The 21,936-nt window shown below is 34.3% G+C and overlaps 1 protein-coding gene across 1 annotated transcript in view; it reads left to right on the top strand.

Moving 5' to 3' along the window:
• Nucleotides 1–21,621, top strand: part of SPATA17 (spermatogenesis associated 17) — a 145,236-nt gene extending 123,615 nt beyond the window's left edge. The window contains exons 7-9 of the mRNA XM_017869929.1: nucleotides 9,875–10,078; nucleotides 18,079–18,227; nucleotides 21,477–21,621. Coding sequence (XP_017725418.1) covers nucleotides 9,875–10,078; nucleotides 18,079–18,227; nucleotides 21,477–21,621 — 498 coding nt within the window. The remainder of the gene's footprint in view (nucleotides 1–9,874; nucleotides 10,079–18,078; nucleotides 18,228–21,476) is intronic.
• The last annotated feature ends 315 nt before the right edge of the window (nucleotides 21,622–21,936 follow it).

Below are 21,936 nucleotides of genomic sequence, written 5' to 3'. Positions count from 1 at the left end.
AGTTGGTATATAGTGATATTCCTGAATGACATATGATAATGAACATCTTTTCATATACTTATTTGCCATCTGTGTATCTTCTTTGGGGAGGTGTCCAGGTATTTTGCCCATTCTATAATTTATTTAAATTCCAGTAATTTAACTTCCAGTACAGTGTTGGAAAGAAGTGATGAGAGGAAACATCCTTGCCTTGTTCCTGATCTTAGTGGGATAAAGATTCTAGTTTCTCACTGTTGAGATGAAATGGAAATTGGTCCATTTCATCTAGGTTATAAAATTTGTGGGCATGGAGTTCTTTATAATATTCTTTTTTATTACCCTTTTAATATCCATGAGATCTGTAGTAATGTCTTCCCTTTCATTTCTGATATTAGTAGTTTGCATCTTCCTTCCTTTATTCTGTTAGCCTGCATAGAGAACAATTAATTTTATTTGTCTTTCCAAAGAACAGCTTTTGGTTTGTTGATTTTCTCTATTGATTTTTCTGTTTTCAATTTTATTATTTTGTGCTCTAATTTTATTACTTCTTTTCTTCTGCTTGCCTTGGAATAAATTTGCTATTTTTTTTCAGTTTCCTAATATGGAAGCTTAAATTATTCATTTTATATTTTTTTCTAATATATGCAGTCAATGCAATCAATTTTCCTTTAAGCCTTGCTTTTGTTGAATCCCACAAATGTTGATAAGCTGTATTTTAAATTTGACTTATTTCAAAAAATCAAAAATTTTCTCTTTAGGTTTCTTTTTTGTTCCATGTGATAAAGTGTGTTGTTTAATCTTCAAGTATTTGGGAGGTCTCCAGCTATCTTTCTCTTATTGATTTCTAGTTTAATTACACTGTAGTCTCAGCATATTTTGTATAATTTCTGTTCTGAATTTTTTAAGATGTGTTTTATGGCCCAGGATGAGTGTTCTATGTGAGTGTTTAGGTGAGTGTTCTATATGAATCTGAGAAGGCTCTATTCATTTCTGATAGAGAGGTGTTGAATTCCCCCACTGTAACAGTGGATTCATCTATTTCTTCTTACAGTTATTGGATTTTGCCTCACATATTTTGATGCTTTGTTGCTAGGCATATACACTTTACAAATTGTTGTGTCTTCTTGGGAAATTGAGCACTTTGTCATTATGTATTACCCCTCTTTATCCCTGATAATTTTCCTTACTTTGAAGTCCATTGTACCTGAAATTAATATAGTTACTCCCAGTTTCTTTTTATTATTGTTAGCCTGGTATATCTTTCTCTAGCCCTTTACTTTTAATCTATATGTATCTTTATATTTGAAGTGGGCTTCTTTTAAACTACTTATAATTGGGTCTTCTTTTTTTATCCACTCTGACAATCTCTATCTTTTAATTGATGTATTTAGACCATTAATGTTTAGTGTGATTATTGATATTAGTTACAGATATTAGTTGGATTAATATCTACCATATTTGATATTGATTTTCATTTGTGCCCCTTGTTCTTTGCTTCTTATTTTGTCCCACACTCTTTTTCTGTCCTTTGTTATTTTAACTGCCTATTTTATATGGTCCCATTTTCTCTACTTTCTTAGTATGTAAGCTATATTTCTTTATTTTAACTTAAATTAGCAGTTGCCCTAAAGTTTGCAATACTCATTTGCAACTCATCCAACTCCACTTTCAAGTAACACTATACAACTTCATAGGTAGTACAAGTACCTTATAATAACAAAATAATTATCATTTCTCCATCCCATCGCTTGTATTATCATTGTCATTTATTATACTTATACATAAGCATTTATATACATATGCGTCATAATTGAATACCTTGACGCTATTATTTTGAACAAACTGTTCTCTGTTAGATCAGTTAAGAATAATAAAAATAAAAGGCTTTATTTTACCTTGATTTATTTCTTCTCTGATCTTCCTTTTATAAAAAAACATAGATCTGATTTTCTGGCCTATATCATTTTCTTTTTCTTTTTTTTTCTTGTCTTTTCCCAACTCTTATTTTAGGTTCAGGGGGCACATGTGCAGGTTTGTTATGTGGATAAATTGTGTGTTGTTAGGGTTTGATGTACAAATGATTTTGTCACCCAGGTGGTGAGCATAGTACCTCATAAGCAGTTTTTAAGCCCTCATTCTTCTTTCTTTCCCCTTCAAATGGGCCCTGGTGTCTATTGTTCCCATCTTTGTGTCTATGTGTACTTAATGTTTAGCTCCCACTTATAAGTGAAAACATTGTGATATTTCATTTTCATTCTCTCTGAAAACTTATTTTAATGTTTCATGTAGGGTAGGTCTACTGGCAATAAATTCTCTTAATTTTTCTTTATCTGAGAAAGTCTTTATTTCTCCTTTATATTAGAAGGATAATTTTGTAGGGTAGAGTCTTGGACGTGGTTGAGCATGAAAAATGCTGGTGGCATTTTTCTCTAAAATTTTAAATATTTCACTCTATTCTCTTCTTGCTTGCATGGTTTCTGAGGATAAATTGGATGTAAAATTCTTGCTTTGCTCTTAGGGTAAGGTGTTTTTTTCTTTGTGTCTTTTCAAGATTTTTTCTTTATCTTTGATTTCCTGAGATTGAAAGTAATTTGCCTACTGTGGTTTTGTCCTTTTTAAAATTTATCCTGCTTGATTTTTGTTGAGCTTTCTGGGTCTGTGATTTGGTGTCTAACATCAATTTGGGTAAATTCCCAGTCTTTCTTGCTTTAAATATTTCTTCTGTCCCTTTCTCTCGCTCTTCCCCTTATGTTATTTTTACCACACATATGTTATACCTTTTGTATTTGTTCCACAGCTCTTGGATTTCTGTTTCATTTTTAACAGACTTTCTTCTCTGTGCTTTTCCATTTTGGAGGTTTCTATTGACATATCCTCAAGTTCAGAGATTCTTCCCTCAACCATGTCCAATCTACTAATAAACCCATCAAAGCCATTCTTCATTTCTGTTACAGTATTGGTGCTTTAATAGTTTTCCATCTCTCTGCTTACACTGGCCGTCTTCCTTGCAGGCTGTGTGCTTTATTCATTAAGCCCTTAGCATAATTAATCTTAGTTATGTTAAATCCTGGCCTGATAATTACAACATTCTTGTCATATCTGAGACTGGTTCTGATGCCTGATTTGTCTCTTTAACTGTGTTTTGTGCCTCTGTGTTTCCACAGAGGCTGCATCTTCAAGTTTCACACACCAGTATGGCCTGCTTCTGACTTTTTTCTGAATTTACCTTTTAAAGGAGATGTGGGCCCAGTGCAGTGGCTCATGCCTGTAATTCCAGCACTTTGGGAGGCTGAGGTAGGCAGATCACGATGTCAGGAGATCGAGACCATCCTGACCAACATGGTAAAACCTCATTTCTACTAAAATACAAAAAATTAGCCAGGCATGGTGGCACACACCTGTAAACCCAGCTACTCAGGAGACTGAGGCAGGGGAATTGCTTGAACCAGGGACGTGGAGGTTGCAGTGAACCGAGATCGCTCCACTGCACTCTGGCCTGGCGACAAAGTGAGACTTCGTCTCAAAAAATAAATAAATAAAAAATAAAGAAGATGTGAAAAACAAGAGATTCTCATTTTATACAGAAATAAGTCCAAATTTTCAGCCTTCTAGAATTGACCCCAATCTTGACAAGCTCATCTCTAACAATAACCTCATGCTTAAACTGGCCAACTTCATGTTTCTTTAACAAATGTCATATGGTTTCCCACAAGCATGTGTTTATTTTTTTTAAATTCTATTGGTCTCGAATACCTTTCTTTTCTTTATTGCAAAGCTCTACTCATCTTTTTTTTTTTAAGACAGAATCTCACTCTGTCACCTCGACTGTAGTGCAATGGCATGATCTCAGCTCACTGCAACCTCTACCTCCTTGGTTCAAGCAATTCTCCTGCCTCAGCCTCCCGAGTATCTGGGATTACAGGCGCCCGCCACCACACCCAGCTATTTTTTTGTATTTTTAGTAGAGATACGGTTTCAATATGTTGGCCAGGCTGGTCTCCAACTTCTGATCTTGTGATCCACCTGCCTCAGCCTCCCAAAGTGCTGGGATTACAGACGTGAGCCACCGTGCCCAGCCAGCTCTACCCATCTTTAGAACAAATTTGAATATTTTTTACACAGAACATATACTTTTACTGCAGCCTTTGATGTGTACCTCTTCAACAGTTATTAGAGGACACTTACTACTGGCTGATTATGTAGTAGTCAATTACAAAACCATTCTCCTAATGCCACCCACCCCCACCACTGAAAACAGCTTGATGGGAGTGATAACTTTTTATTCACTTCTGTGCCTGTTTTGGATCTAGCAAGGTGGACCCTTTCTCAGTATTCTATTTAAATTTCTTCATTTTGATAAACATTTCATTAGGATGTTTAATGTATGATCATATGGGTGAAGATATCAAAATGATTGCTAAAGATATACATGTTGGTTAAATAGCTATATCAAAGGTAACATTTCATTTGCAATATCTATTTTCTATCATGTGAGAAAAAAAAATCAAAGTGTACCTTTGGTATATGAAATACATGAGGAAAACAAATGTGTTCCAGAATGAAGATGTTAATAGCACTATAGTTAGGAGAACCTTCTAAAGGTGAATTTTCCAATAGATCTACTTGCCCCTTGCACTATATCCCTCTAAGGATTCTAGAATTCTCCAAGCAAACTCAAGCTGAATGCAGTTATTATTTTTAAAATACCCTCTTAGCTGTACCCTTGAGGAACTCGGGAAGAATGGTCTTAGAATGAGCATACAAACAATCTCATGTTCTTGGCTGAAATGCTCCTCTTGATGGTGCTCTTTAGGGCTTGAGTTCTTGGGAGAATTCCAAATGACCCCTTCAAGTTACTTTTTCAACTTTCTGGGATCTGCATTTAATGTGTCCCCTCTCTGTAATATGGCTCAAAACATTTAAAATTCCTTCTTAACTGAAGTAAAACAAAGAAGACTAAAAGCATTTGTCATAAAAATATTCCTTTATCTAGATAAGTTCTGACCACATATATCCTTTGTGAATCCCTAATGTTCCCATGAAATTCTTATTCCTTCTGGGGTGCTATATCTGAGGGTTAACTATTGTCTGAAATGCACATGGAAGCATAACTGCTGTAGCTGAGAAATGACCATGTTTCCTTTTACTTCTTAGCAAGAGTAATTGAATGTAGAATATCTTACTAAATGCTAGACTGTGACAGTGTGTTAACACTCTGACTATCTCCTAACAGCAGGGCAATTATTTGCTGAGTGAGATTTTTATAAATCCTCTGGCAGTAGTATGTCCTGATAATTATGATGAAGTGCATTGGTCAGTGTTGATTCAGCAGTCCCTACCCTAGCAAATGTTTCATTCACAGTTCTCTGGCCCACTTGTACTTTTCTAGTTATTAGAGACAGATCTTTACTACTCTTCCCTACTGGCTTAGTATGTCATTTTTTAGAACCAAATGTGATTAAAACTTAGAATCCAAACATATTTTAGCCTTCTTTAGGAACTGTTTCTCTCTCATGGCATTCAGAAATTTTGAATCAAGAGGCAAGAAAATAGTTTTAAATTTTATTCCTACTTGTGGTCAGCCACTCTTTTTTGCTGCATAATTGTCATTTGTAAAAGTAAAACGAATTCTTCCACCTATCCTGAATACTTAAATCATTCTTCATACCCAGAATGAGCAATTCCTTGGAAATCATGAGAAATTATTATTCCTGTTATGGTAAATTATGAAATTAGAACATTAGTAATTGTGATTTGGGAATTGTAGGTGTACACTATCCTGTGTCTTATTCTTTCTATTTCATAGAAACTTGTTTTAAAAGTACACCTTGGTAACAAAGAGAAGAGGAAAAAATTAGACTATAGCTTCCCCCAGGCAATTACAAAGTAAAGGTCAGTGTATGAGTGGAAAATGGTCATAAAAAACATTTTTTATGGAATAAAATAGTAGATGCTTCAAATAAAACAAGTATATCCATTTATTTTCAAATCAACTGTACCGTGTTAACACTTTTCTATATAATACTTAGGTATAAGAATGAAAACTGAGAAGAAAAGAGCCAATTGATAGATTGTTAGAAATACGGAATGGTTCAAAATATTAATGTAATGCTAAGGGTGACTGGGTAACAAATGGTACATTTGCTCGTTGCTCAACCTGACATAATTAATATTCTAGGTCATGCTTAAGTTCCCATGATGGAGAGTCTGAAGGGGGGAATTCAAGAAAAATATATATCTATTATATAACTCATTGCCTTTCTTTTTTTTTTTTTTTTTTTTTGCCTTTTGACGAGTCAGAATCATAGCCTTTAAAAAATATCAGTGCTTTCACACCTCATTTGCCATATTCACCACTGGGCCACCAGTCAGCAGCCGGGCCTGATGCAAGGAGGTCAGTAAGAAGCTATTAGCAGAGTCCTCTCCTGAGATTTCTTGGGTCTTATTGAGTTGAATGTTAGCATGACAGTACTGCAAATAACTCAGTTGTAGGCTTTTTCTTTTTTTTTAAGACAGTTAGCACAGATTTCCCCATAGTGTTGGTCACTCTAGAAAATTATTGCTGAAAATGAAGTCCCCAAAGCTACCTTGGCAGTAGCCCTTCTAAGTTGTGAAAAATGTGAAAACTGAAAAATATGCCGTAGTCCCTGAGGATTAACCCTGTCTTTTGTGACTCAGGGTAATATTTTTAAAAATCAACAAGAAACCATTATTCATAAGTGACTTACTAATGATGAAATATGGCAATTGAGACAATAGTATATTAAGGTTATTGTATTTATTTAAATAAATAATAAGTAAATGAATACTGTATCAATATAAATAGTGTATTTGCTTGCTGTAGGGATTGTGGGAGTGCTGGACTGTTTTTATTGACATAACTTAGCAAATGTATTAAATTAATTTCTAAAATACTGACACCTTGAAGACTTTAAATGATACATTTGAAATTCAATTAAAATATATTTTCGATCTATATTTGATTTAAATTGCAAAGAGAATACACATGAGGAGGTCTCCATATAGGTTGCAAAATATAATTTAAGAAAGCTATCATGTCTACTGATCCATTTGCATTTCCCATCTAGCCTATGTATACAAGTGCATGCAAATGTGCAAGGAGATCAAAGAGGATTTCTAATGGGGTAAAGTTAATAACTGGTAGCCGTTATTCAGGTAGGTAGATATTTTCAAATGATAAATTATAATCTAGCTAAATTGTATGTATTTTACCATTTTAATCTGTAAGGTTGTAGCAATGTTAATAAAAAACGAACAGACTTCAGTTTATTAGATCATCACTGATGAGAATGGTATTCTCGTATCATTTTTATAGATTGTAGATTTAGTTATACTTTATGTCACAATAGTCTTTAAAAATATAACATTTATTTTTTCTCATTACAATCAATAAATTCTAATCTTAGAAAATCACACTAGAAATTATCTTTGTAATTACCATCCACTTAAAAATTACTGTCCATGGAAAGCTATTGTCTGTGTATTTACCTTGTCCATATTTACTGTTATAGCGAGAACATGTTAACGTGACATTAAAAATGGTTTATGTAACCATCTTTAATGTTTTCAGCACAGTGTTTTCTTGTATCAATTGTAATAGAGAATAAATCTCAAAGAAGAGCCAGTACAAAATATTTTAAATGTTTAAATGCATTTACATTAACTGTTTTGCATTCAATACAATTTAGTCTCCAATTATAAAATAGGAAAATTTGAGTTGGAGGTGACTTGAGTAGGTCTTTGACAATGTGTTTTAAAGCCAATTTAAACTGGTCTGTTAAGAAAGAGAAAAATGATATAATCTGTATATTCTTTGAAAGCAGTTAATACGATTTTGAAATAAGTCTCTAACTTTTTATTAAGATAATTATGTTGCTTTGGAAAGCAAGAGTGAAATAGAGGTTTTCATGGGCCTTTCTGAACTGTGCGTTGTTGTTCTAGATGAGCATTTAACATTTATTTATTGAGTGCCTACTAAGTGCCATGTACCCTGCTAGGCCCTGGAGTTGCAAAAATACCTGGAACAGACTCTCTGTGCTCCAACTGCTAGCTTATGGAAGACATACATGCAAATATAATTTTGAAACAGTGTAATGTGATAGGTGTTGTGGTGGTTATCACCATAGTAAGGAAATATGTGGGACAGGACATTGCATTTGGGAGAGGATGTTGCATTTTGGATAGGACATTCATTTTGGGATAGGACATTGCATTTGGAATAGGACTTTGCATTTGGGATAGGATATTACATTTGGGATAGGACATTGCATTTGAGATAGGATGTTGCATTTGAGATAGGATATTGCATTTGGGTTAGGACATTGGCTTTGGGATAGGACATTCCATTTGGGATAGGACTCTGCATTTGGAATAGGACATTACATTTGGGATAGAACATTGCATTTGGGATAGGACATTGCATTTGGGATAGGACGTTGCATTTGGGATAGGACATTGCATTTGGGATAGGATGTTGCATTTGGGATAGGACATTGCATTTGGGATAGGACATTGCATTTGGGATAGGATGTTGCATTTGGGATAGGACATTGCATTTGGGATAGGATGTTGCATTTGGGATAGTACATTGCATTTGGGATAGGATGTTGAATCCAGCCTGGGTAGATATTTGATAGAGGTTAACACTTATTGTTGAGTTAGGCTGGAAATACAAACTTTTCTTAGACAGTTTTTCGAAGACAGCTATCTTAGTTAATGCTTTGGAACTGCTGATTCCATGAAGTAAATGTAGCAAACAGGAATGTTTATAGATATTTTGATGGCATAAGAGAAATCACATTTTTAGTAAGAACAGATAAATTTAATGGATATATTCTTTATATAGTCCAGAGTGTCTACAAAGAAACCAAACAAGTCGTACTGCCCTTTAAAATGTAACTTCTCCTTTTGAATATGCATTTGTGTATGATATTTATGTATACACATATGTGTATATATTTTGATATAAGGCTTCATGGAACCATATATCAAAGATTGATATCTAATACCATTAAAATATAACACCATCAAAATTTTGTTCTATGCAGTTTGTATATTCAAACAACATTAAATTTTCAAAAATGAACGCTGCTAAATTTGACTTAACATTTGTCACACATGCATCTATTGAACCTCTGTTGTGTGGTAGGTACTCTTGACTATTTTGATGCAGTGCGTGACAAAGTCAGTGATAGAACAGCAAGGATAATATGACACTACAGAAGCATAGCACCTAACCACATGAATACAACTCATGAAATACAGGATGTTATTTTGAGCAATATATAATGTAGTATTATAGCTTATATTATAGGTGATACCTATAGCATTATAGGTGATATCCATTTGATTATTAAAGTACAAAAGTTAAGATAGCTGCCCTTAGTTTATGTAATGAATAATAATTAAAATAATCAATCAAATATTTGAGTACTTATTTTGTACCTGAAACTTGTTCAAGCATTGTATATTTGACTTCCTGTGAGTGAATGTGTGACTTACACGTATAGTTAAATATACATAGCATATAGTTAGAATATAAAATGAATGACTTAGGGTCTTACCGTAATTTTTTCTTAAGTATAGTGATATAAAAAGGTTGTGTGACAGATAAGAACTTGAGCTCACTAGTTTTTAAAATGTTTAGTGCTCAATCTTGAAAGGTGTTGAAATTGCCTTTACTTGTGTAGAGTAAAGACAAGTATAAGTATTGTGTAAAATCCCCTTAGGTAAATCTGAAGTCCACCTCTGGTTAAGAACCACAGTTGGAGTTTAAAATATTCTTTGAACATAAGAAAAAATATCATGGTACAACTGTATCTTTCATTTCATCTGAAAATTAAGGATAAAATAAAATTGCTTTCTTCTTCTTTAGATTCCAGGAATATACAATTCACCCTTCAGAAAAGAGCCTGATCCATGGGAGTTACAATTACAAAAGGCAAAGCCTTTAACACACCGAAGACCTAAAGTTAAGCAGAAAGACTCCACCAGCCTTAATGATTGGCTAGCTTGTACAAGCGCCCGTTCTTTTCCTCGGTCTGAAATTCTACCACCTATTAATAGAAAGCAATGTCAGGTACTAATTTGCTGTATAAGAATTCTGTCATTAATTTTATTCTTGCTTTTTTTTGCAGTTTTTTATATAACACTATCTTAATTTAACGATTTTTAACTATATAGTTTAGTGGGATTAAGTACATTCATATTTTTGTGCAATCAGCTGTCACTAGAACTCTTTTCATCTTGTAGAATTGAAACTCTATACCCACTAAACAACCCTCCATTTCCCTTTGCCCCATCCCAACATGACTTGTTTCACTTAGCACAATGTTCTTAAAGTTCATCTATGTTGCAGAATATGTCCAAATTTTCTTCTTTCTTAAGGCTGAATAATATTCTATTTTATGTACATACCACATTTTGTTTATCCATTTAAATGCCAATAGGCACTTGAGTTGCGACCACACTTTACGTATTGTATTGTGAATAATGCTGCTGTGAACATGGGTGTAAAAGATCTCCTTGAGACTGTTTTCATTTCTTTTAAGAATATACTCAGAAGTGGAATTGCCAGGTTATATTGTAATTATATTTTTAATTTTTTGAGAAACTGCCGTACTGTTTCTCATAGCATCTGTACATATTTTCCATTCCCATAAACAGGGCACGAGGGTTCCAATTTCTCCACATGCTCACCAACAATTATTTTCTGTTTTTTTGTTTTTTTGTTTTGTTTTGTTTTTTTTAATAGTAGCCATCCTAGTGGATGTAAAATGGTATCTTGTTGCAGTTTTGATTTGCATTTTTCTAATTATTTGTGATGTTGAGAATCTTTTTATGTGCATATTGGCCATTTGTGTGTCTTCTTTGAAGAAATGTCTATTCTAAGTCTCTTGCCCATTTTTGAATTGGGTTGCTTTTTGTTGTTGAGTTTTAGGAGTTCTCTGTATGTTCTGGGTATTAATTCTTGGTTTGCAAATATTTTCTCCCATTTTATGGGCTCCTTCTCTACTCCGTTATAGTGTCTTGCTTTTTAAAAATATAGGGTTGGGCACGGTGGCTTGCGCCTGTAATCCCAGCACTTTGGAAGGCTGAGGCAGGTGAATCACAAGGTCAAGAGATCAAGACCATCCTGGACAATATGGTGAAGCCCATCTCTACTAAAAATACAAAAATTAGCTGGGCATGGTGGCGCGAGCCTGTGGTCCCAGCTACTCGGGAGGCTGAGGCAAGAGAATAGCTTGAACTCGGGAGACAGAGGTTGCAATGAGCTGAGATCGTGCCTCTGCACTGCAGCCTGGCGACCAATCTATATATATATATATATAGTCTATAATCTGTATATATATAGATCATTGTTTTGTTCCATTTTTTGACCAGAGGAAAATTATTTTTTGTGAACTCTAATTTTAAATAATAAACATAAAGTAATTTACTAATATATACCAAAGAAGTAAACAAACACTTCTTTGGCATTAAATCTTGTTATATTGAATAAGAAGTTAAAACATGTATTATTTCCTAGAATCTAGATTTTTTTATGTAAAAATATTGTTATACCACTACTTGATATAACCTGTTGTTGCTGGGAATATATGTATTATCAATTTTATTGAATTTAACCTCTTATTTGATGCTATATTTCTTTATATACCATTTTAAACATAACTTGGGTTTGAGTAATTTTAAAAATCTAAATTTGAGAATTGGAGACAGCTCAAAACAAAGCAAGACTCATAGCAGAGATGGGAAATCTTCACTATAACTGAACTGTAGTACCATAGGATTGGCAAATGACTTCCTGAGGCTAACGGGTAGAGTGGGGTGGGATTAGTGATGATTGTCGCCATCCTAAAAGTCCCAGAGAGCCACAGGTCTATCATTCTGATCAATAATTAAGCTGCCACCATGTAGTATCAACTGCATTGTGTTAGATTTGGCTCACACAGTTAAACTCCCAGAACTCCTGACCATTAGCTGCCTGCATAGGCGTGCCCTTGTGTATCTATACTGCTGTATAAGAAATTACTCCAAAATCTAATGGGTTAAACCAACATACATTTGTTACTTCACAGTTTCTGTGGTTTTGTCATTTTAGGTACAACCTTTGGTGAGTGCCTCTGACTCAAGTTCTCTCATGATGTTGTAGTCCAGATGTCAGCCAGGCCAGGCACAGGGGCTCCTGCCTGTAATCCCAGTACTTTGGGAGGGTGAGGTGGAAGGATCACTTGAGCCCAAGAGTTCACAACCAACCTGGGCAACATAGCAAGAGCCTGTCTCTATTTAAAAAAAAAAAAAAAAAAAAAAAAGATGTCAGCCGTGGCCGTGATCTCATATGAAGGCTCAGACAGGGGGTGGGGATAGGAGGGCAGTGAGAGGCTCTCGACTGGTTCCCTCACTCACATGGTTGGGTGTTGTCATGCCTCAGTCCCTCCTCACATTGGCATCTTCACAGAGCTGCCTCACAACATGGTAGCTCACTTCCCTCTGGGTGAATGATCCTAGGGAGAGAGAGAGACAGCTTTCAAAACAGAAGCCGCAGGCTTATAAAGCTAATGCTGGAAGTGACATCCCATTCCTTCTGCCATGTTCTATCCATTCAAAATGAGTAAGTCTATTTTATACTCAAGGGCAAAAGACTATACAAGGGTATGGATACCAGGAGGCAGGGGCCCTTGGGGGTCATCTTAGAGACTGCCTTTTATACTCCCAACTATTGAATCATCCTTGCAATAAGATAGCCCTGCATTCTATTTCATTAAAAATCTCCCACTTTACTGTAATTATTTGTGATATATGTTGTTTCCATTCTCTATAATTACATCCTTAATTCTCATTATTTGTATCTTTTTTTTTTTGCTCTCTCAAAACTACTAACTGATAATTAATACTATTAACTGATGGTTTATACTCTCTTAGAGAAAGAGCTATAAAATATAACTGAAAATCTATAGTCAGTTTCCCCCTTGTACTGCTTTCTCTTTTTCTTCATCTCTGATTCAGATCCTGTGATATTCTATTTATATCCGTATTCTTTTTTTGAGATGGTGCCTTACTCTGTTGCCCATGCTGAAGTGCAGTGGAGGGATCTCAGCACACTGCAACTTCTGCCTCCCTGGTTCAAGTGATTCTCCTGCCTCAGCCTCCCGAGTAGCTGGGATTACAGGCACCTGCCACCATGCCCTGCTAAGTTTTGTATTTTTAGTAGAGACAGGGTTTCACCATGTTAGCCAGTCTGGTCTCGAACTCCTGACCTCAGGTGATCTACCTGCCTCGGCCTCCCAAAGTGCTGAGATTACAGGAATGAGCCATCACGCCAGGCCCATGTATTAGCATTCTCAATTACCTAGTAAACTAATCCATTTATCTGAATCTGACCATTTTTTTCTTTACAAAAGTGGAGTGAAAAGCATAGTGAGTGAACAAGGGGACACAAGAGAGATAGTAGGAAAATTTTCTGTTTTTTAGGGAGATGTATCTTCAGAGTATGGTTTCATTATTCCTTTTAAAATAAGAGTTATGTCAATATTCTAGTGAAAGCATTTAAAATAGCTTTAAATCCAAATATAAACTGAATTTTATATTATGAATAACTGAATTTTTGCTATTTTGAATTATGTACATTCCTATTTTTCTATTAGTGTAAGTAATCATCATATTGCATATATAACATAACATTGCATCAACAAGCAATTAAATTTATTAATTATTCTATCAAGAAAATAATAACTCTAGCATTTCCATTGCATGTATATTAAGTGTTCAGTGTGTTAAATGTATAAACTGCTCAAAAGCAGTTAAGGTAGACATAACATTGCATATTTAAATTTTTAATAATCCATGTTGTGGCTGGGCTCGGTGACTCACGCCTGTAATCTCAATACTTTGGAAGGCCGGGGCAGGTGGATCATCTCGGGTCAAGAGTTGGAGACCAGCCTGGCCAACATGGCGAAACCCCACCTCTACCAAAACTACAAAAGTTAGCCTTGCGTGGTGGCACACGCCTGTAATCCCAGCTACTTGGGAGGCTGAGGCAGGAGAATCGCTTGAACCTGGGAGGCAGAGGTTGCAGTGAGCAGAGATCGCACCATTGTACTCCAGCCTGGGTAACAGAGCAAGACTCCATCTCAAATAATAATAATAATAATAATAAACCACGTTGCATGCTATATTCATTTGTATAGCTATTGGTACTACATGGAATTCATAGAGTAATTTTGCATGCAACTTTTTAGGAAATGTGAAAATTACATGGCATGAATAAAATAAGGGCATGTAAATATTTCTGAGCTGAAAACACCATGAAAGTCACCTGAACCAAACTACCACAATATACAATATTCACAACATTAACCATTAAACATGTAATATTATGGTATAGATGTTTTATAATGTTATTACATTTGCTTTATTGCCCTGCTTTTAATATACTTTTAATGATGTGTCTTCTACACTTGTCAGTATTCATTCTTCATCTCTGTTTCTCAATACAACCTCTGTACAACCATTTTCATTCCTTACATGACTTTCTTCCTCCATACCATTCTATGTACACATAGACATATATAAATAAGTGTATTTAGTATGTATGAAATGCATAGGAAAAAGGTACATATATAGAAATAATATATGGATGATGTATAGGTATATGGAAAATATATATGTATAAATGGTATATCAGCCCATATGGAAGATATATATATATATATGGTATAAGTATAAAAATAGAAAATTACACACATTTGTAAAGCAACTTGCTTGTGTGTGTGTGTCTGTGTATGGAGAGAGAGAAATATATATGTTTATATAGAGAAAATATATGAACATATGGAGGAATTTTAAAATATGTATTTGCATATGTATATATGTATACTTACATATATATACACACATATACTCCTGAATTACATTTATCTAGCATGCTATAAAATAATGATCCCTACTAATATATTCTCTTCTTTCTTTTTTATTCTCTTCTATTATTTATCTACTCTTTCAATGTTTTTTTCTTTCCTTCTTCTTCTGTCTCCTTCCTTCCCTATTTTAAGTCCCTCCTCCTTTTCCTCGGGCTATGTCATCCCCACTGCCCTGTTCTTCATTCGCTTATCTTTCCTTCCTTCTCAATCTTCCTTCTGTCATCTTTTCTTAACACCTTCTCCTCTCTTTACTTCCTTTGCCTCTTTTATTCACTATTCTTCTTTTTTCTTTTCTCTTTCCCTTCTTTTTCTTTTTCCCAAAATGGGATTTACATTTTGTTTTGTTTTTTTCTGAGCCGTATTCCTGTGTGTTACCCAATAATAAAAAAGTATATACCTCATTGGTGACATTTAAGATTATGCCCAAATGATAATACTTGTACTCTAATCAGAGTAGCTCTACTTGCCAGGTGAATTTTTTAAATATCTGGGACAATTTTGTGGTTTTAATAATTAAGCTTAAAAATACAAAATGACTATAAATAACATGAATTATGAAAAACACAGCAGAACATAAGTATATTTGACTCTCATAACTAGGGCTTAGGTGGGGGCAATGTAAACTAAACATTGAAAAACCATAGCTAAGAGTCCAGAAATACCTGTAGGGTCAGGTTGAGTCTTGGATGATCTAGGCATTCTAAGGATTAATTGGAAATAAGTACAATCAGCATATCTAAAGTTTGATAGGTGAAAGGTACACATAGATATATAGATATATAACTATAGATATATATTTACAAAACCTGGGTTCCCATGTCACTCTGGGCATGACTGGGATAGGTGATAGCCTGATATCCAAAAAAGGCAGTTTTTCTTTTTTTTTTTTTTTTTTGAGACGGGGTCTCGCTCTGTCACCCAGGCTGGAGTGCAGTAGCCGGATCTCAGCTCACTGCAAGCTCCGCCTCCCGGGTTTACGCCATTCTCCTGCCTCAGCCTCCCGAGTAGCTGGGACTACAGGCGCCCGCCACCTCGCCCAGCTAGTTTTTTGTATTTTTAGTAGAGACGGGGTTTCACCGTGTTAGCCAGGATGGTCTCGATCTCCTGACCTCGTGATCCGCCCGTCTCGGCCTCCCAAAGTGCTGGGATTGCAGGCTTGAGCCACCGCGCCCAGCCAAAAACGGCAGTTTTTCAAAAGAAATATAAATCAACAAAAATTTGATGTAAGAGAAACTTGACAGGGGGTGTCAAGTTCACTAACCAAGGAGCTGGAAGACTATTGAGCTCAAAGACAATATGCTAATTGTCTGAGGTATAAATGTATGGACCAGGCACTGCAAAAACACAGGGACCCGGACATGACTGCAGAAAGTTCAGGGATCATGAAGGTGGTAGTGAACCCAAAAGGAAGACTGCGTTTACTTTCATTCTAATCTGAAGCAGGGCTTCTTCTCTGTCATTTTCTAGTCTCATTGGAACTAATAAGTTCCAGAACAATAGTAGAGTAAGCTTACAAGTAAATATGTGCTATGTTTGCTTATCAACAAAGGTTAGAAGGCATATAGCTTGACCACCGAGAAGACCTTTGCTCCATGTGAATGCCGGTCTCTTCAAAGTCATAGCCTTGGGCCATTGTGTATTTCTTTGATGCTACTATTGCTCAAAACCTTTTAAAAACTCTTCTTGAAACTAATAATGGTAATAAGAATAATAACAACAATGTAGTGGGAACCATTTTGAGTGTTTACTGTGTTCTAAGTACATGGTAAGGATGTTACATTATCTTACACATCTTAAGAGAAATTCTGTGATGTAGTTATTATTTCATTTTACGTATGCTGAACATCAGCATAGCGAAATAGTTTGCCACTTGTCATACAACCAAATATTAATTTTTTAAGTCATAGACTGTGTCAAAGTAAAAGAATAAGAATAAGAAAAAACAAAAGTCCCATTTGATTTCTTAATAGTGGATTTGGAATCATGTTACTGTATCTTTAAAAAGTAAAGTTCCAATGAAAATCCATTAACTACTTTCAAATATAGCAATCCTCCTGTCCAGCTGTGAAAAGTACTAGATGATACTTATTTGCCATTTGTGTTATTTACGGTCCATGACTTTTATGGTAACTGGTTCCTATTATTGGTTTCTATTAATGTAAAACATAAGTGAACATAAATGAGGCGTGAATCATTTCTTTTTATTAGCCCCACAGTCTTCACTCAGTGCTTGCAGTAACTCCAGCTGTGTCTTGTTAGTGATAACCTATTTAAAGAAGGTATTTTTAAGAATAAGGAATTTGATTAGAAATCTTTGTCCATTTAATATTACTTCTCTCCTGCACAATAGTGATGAAAAAAACCCAATATGCAATTAATGGCACAGCAAAATCTTGAGCTGCCTTTGATTTGTATTGTGCCTAATATGATACTAATTAGACAACCAGTGGATTTTAGTAACTAGTATAAATACCAACTAACTTGAAAGCAGGATATGTTGTGAGTTACTTTTCACAGTGCAGCTGTGGACTTTTCCTCTGCTAAGTATTTGTGTCATTAAAAGGTTGCTATTGGTATCAGAGTAATTGAACAATAGAGTTTAGAATTTTAAATAAATAACATTTAAACTAAATAAAAGTTATGGTTCTTCTCTGTTTAGGAGGCTGCCTATTAAATGTGAGATTTGACATTCACCAAAAAATTTAAACTTAATGAAAAAACACATGCTGTCCTATTTCTATTTATAGAAGGGCTCTTGGAAAGCTACGCTTGGAATTTTTTCCCTAATATTTGTATTTACTCAGAAAGGGAGACAATTCTTTGTTTAATTATACTAAACAAAATGTGCTTTGTAAATTTAGAAAAGAAAACAACCTATAGTAAGTTTATCAGTTATAACATGAAGATCTCTTGATGGAAGTGGGGAAATTTCTGTTTAATTTTAAAGTTTTTTAATGTAATCAATTTTACTTGAGAGAACATTGCTTGAAAATAAGCGATATTGTGTCATGTATATTCTAACTCAATGAAGAACAAATGGTGTTTTAAAAATAACTTAGTAAACCTGCTATACTTTGTGGATGTTCACTAGCCTTGGTCATCAATAATACTTCAAAAAAAATCTTCCATATAAAATATGTTCCTCATCCTGTCTTGTCAGGGGCCTTTCCGAGATATCACCGAAGTATTAGAACAACGCTACAAGCCTTTGGAGCCAACGTTGTGGGTGGCAGAACCAACTGATGAATTAAAGTTGGCCAGAGAGGAGCTCAGAAGAGAGGAATGGCTGCGAAATGTAAATGACAATATGTGAGTTCTTAGCTTAACAAAAATAGCTGTGCCATATTTGGTGCCTTAAATTTTCTAATTTTTCTATTTCCTAATGCTGTAAAAAATCTTTTATTTGTGAGAAAAGGTAAAGCCACCCTTGACCTGTTCCAAAGCAATAATTTTTCAATACGCAAATGATTTAAATGAGGTCAGTATTGATGGCAAAAACTCTTTTGACAACTCAAAAGAGAAAAAAAAGATCGGCATTTTGAGGATAAATGACCACTATCTATGTATCTGTGAAGATAAATTTCTTAATTATCTATAGTGAAAGCATATATATTTATGATATGCCTAAAATAAGATCCAACAAGATGGAAGAAACATTTTTCTTAACGTGGACTAAATATCATTTTGATCTATTGAAATAACATTGTAGTTTTAATAAATCAGATGTAATGAAAGAGGTTAGTTTCCTTATGACCGAGGAAGATGACTGAAAAGGTGAAGAATGATTTAATAGCATATGTAATTTTAAATTATTTTATTAGCATCATTGATTTGGGTCTCAATTCATACATCTTTCTCTCAGGCACTTTCTCTCTCTTAAGACACTTTGTCATCAATAGAGTCATATGTCATTTATAAATAGATCATTTTAAATCTAAAATGGCTTTATTTTTATTATTGTCATTATTCTATAATGTCTCATAATTATCTTTGCAATTTATCTTATAATATATTTTTAATATTATTTATATGCTAAATAAGACATTATTACAGTATTATANGATATGCCTAAAATAAGATCCAACAAGATGGAAGAAACATTTTTCTTAACGTGGACTAAATATCATTTTGATCTATTGAAATAACATTGTAGTTTTAATAAATCAGATGTAATGAAAGAGGTTAGTTTCCTTATGACCGAGGAAGATGACTGAAAAAGGTGAAGAATGATTTAATAGCATATGTAATTTTAAATTATTTTATTAGCATCATTGATTTGGGTCTCAATTCATACATCTTTCTCTCAGGCACTTTCTCTCTCTTAAGACACTTTGTCATCAATAGAGTCATATGTCATTTATAAATAGATCATTTTAAATCTAAAATGGCTTTATTTTTATTATTGTCATTATTCTATAATGTCTCATAATTATCTTTGCAATTTATCTTATAATATATTTTTAATATTATTTATATGCTAAATAAGACATTATTACATTATTATAATACTAAATATTAGTGATAATATTGGTATAATATAAATTATTCAAAATTATGTAATACAAAATATAACATATAAAATTATAATTATTTATTGCATTTACATAATACATGTGCTAATTGTTACATAATAATTTATATAATAATTATAAAATATTTTAAAAGTGTGTTTTGATATAGAGAGAAATTAGAATTACCTCTTATCCATTATAGTGGATTTTGGATTATTTTAACAGTTAGAAGATATATTTACATGTACACATAACATATGCTTTATTTGAATTCTACATTTCTGAAGAGACTTGAAAAAAAATTTTTACACAAACATATCAAAGACAAAATTGGCAGGCATCTCAAGTAATTGTTATAAAATTTTTCACTTTATAGCGATTACTTGAAGTGAAATAATTAGCTGTAGAGTGTTGAGCAGATTCTTTCAATAATTGATTGGGTTAACCCAACATATGATGAGTAAGCAAATAAGGAACTTTTTTTTCCAATTAGTTTTGAGGAGGTAAATTCATTTTACCACACATATTGTAGAAGATTAAAGCTTCTCAGACTTAGCCTAGCAAAATATAAAATTTAGTGATGATTATCTAAAGAGTTATATTACTCAGAATTCTTTTTCTATTTCCAATGATGCAAAGGTTTACAAAATAGCACAACTAATTGCTCAAACAAATAATTGAGATGATTATTGATTATCTGATTGATATTTCTACAGAAATCATTGTATATTAAACATACTGAGGTATCATTTCGTACTATTTTCCTTAGTAAGCCTAGAAAGATCAGCTATCAATGTTACCCCAAAGAAAGTTGCTTGATTTGTATTTTCCATGGAATGCTTGCACATATCTTCAGCTTCCACAGTGTTGCTGATGACCCTTTGCTCTGAGGCTTTCAGAGATTGCGGAGTCTAAGATTTTCAACCAATTAGAAAAAAACCCAGTTAGAGATGCTGAAAAAATTTCTTATAGATTCAAAGCTATCATATTTTTGGCAACCAGGCTAAGTAATTGGTCTTTAGCCTAAGGATAATTTCATTATTAGAATTGAAACACCGATTTTTTTTCATAGCTTCTTCTGAAACCATTTTGTTTTTTGTATACTGGATAATGCATTATTGTATCTTGTGTGGCAAAAGAAATGTTAGAAATGCAGGTTTTATATCTTTGCAGATAATAATTCCGTGAAATATAGTCCTGTCACAAAGATTCATGGTTTGTTAACGCAAAGAGTCTTTTTACCACAAAACCAACTTTACCTATAAGAAGTTGAAAGTAGTATATCAGGGACAGGCGCAGTGGCTCACACCTGTAATCCCAGCAGTTTGGGAGGCCCAGGCAGGAGGATCACGATGTCAGGAGATCGAGACCATCCTGGCTAACGTGGTGAAAGCCCGTCTCTACTAAAAATACAAAAAAAATTAGCCGAGTGTGGTAGGGGGCGCCTGTAGTCCCGGCTACTCAGGAGGCTGAGGCAGGAGAATGGCGTGAATCCAGGAGGTGGAGCTTGCAGTGAGTCGAGATCGCGCCATTGCACTCCAGCCTGAGCAACAGAGCAAGACTCTGTCTCAAAAAAAAAAAAAAAAAAAAAGGTAGTATATCAGGAACCTGCTATCTAGACCTAGACCTGGAAAGGTAGAGCTTTTTACTTCTAAGTTTAAGGACTCAAAGGATAGCATTGTATCTGAGAGTTTAATACATTTAGCTCTTTTGTTTTCATATCATTATGAAAATTGCAGTGTGTTATAGTAGTAGTAGTAGTAGTAGTAGTAGTAGTAGTAGTAGTAGTAGTATAAACTTTGGAACCAGATCTATATGAACTCAAATCTTAGTTCCATTAAACAGCAGTATAATCTTAGGTTAGTAACCTAGCCTACCTGAAACTCTATATTCCTGTCTGTAAATGAAGCAGAAATGTTACCTTAAAAGGTGGTAATGAGGATTGATAGGGAAGATGAGTATAAGATGTCAGGAACATAGTAGGGTCTTAATAAAGGAGAATTATTAACATACTTTGTATTGCTACAAATGTAATTCTGTATTTAAGACATCAAAGAAGTTGTAAGAAATCACAGATTCCAAAGATGGGCTGGATTTTATCCCCTAGCTTGGTGAACCAGATGTTGAGGAGGACAATGAGCACAGCTCTGCCTACACCACAGCGTCCTAACCTCATTGAAGTCTTCTCTTAATGCATGTAGAAGACAAATTTTCTAAGTGTATTTGTTTGCTAGGGCTGCCATAGCAACATACCACAAAGGGATGGCTTAAAAAACAGAAATGCACTGTATCACAATTTTGGAGGCTAGAAGTCCAAGATGGAGGTGTCAGCAGAGTTGGTTCCTTCTCTGTGAGAAAGAATCTCTTCGTGCCTCGTCCTTAACTTCTGGTGGTTTGCTATTAATCGTTATGATTTTCAGTTTCTAGAAGCATTCCTCTGATCTCTGCCTTCCTCACATGGTGTTCTCCCTATGTCTCTGTCTGTGTCCAAATTTTTATTTGCTCTA

Source organism: Rhinopithecus bieti, unplaced genomic scaffold (genome assembly GCF_001698545.2).
Source record: "Rhinopithecus bieti isolate Rb0 unplaced genomic scaffold, ASM169854v2 scaffold_1673, whole genome shotgun sequence".
NCBI lineage: Eukaryota > Metazoa > Chordata > Mammalia > Primates > Cercopithecidae > Rhinopithecus > Rhinopithecus bieti.
Note: the sequence above shows the minus strand (reverse complement) of the source record. Positions and strands in the feature narration are given on the sequence as shown.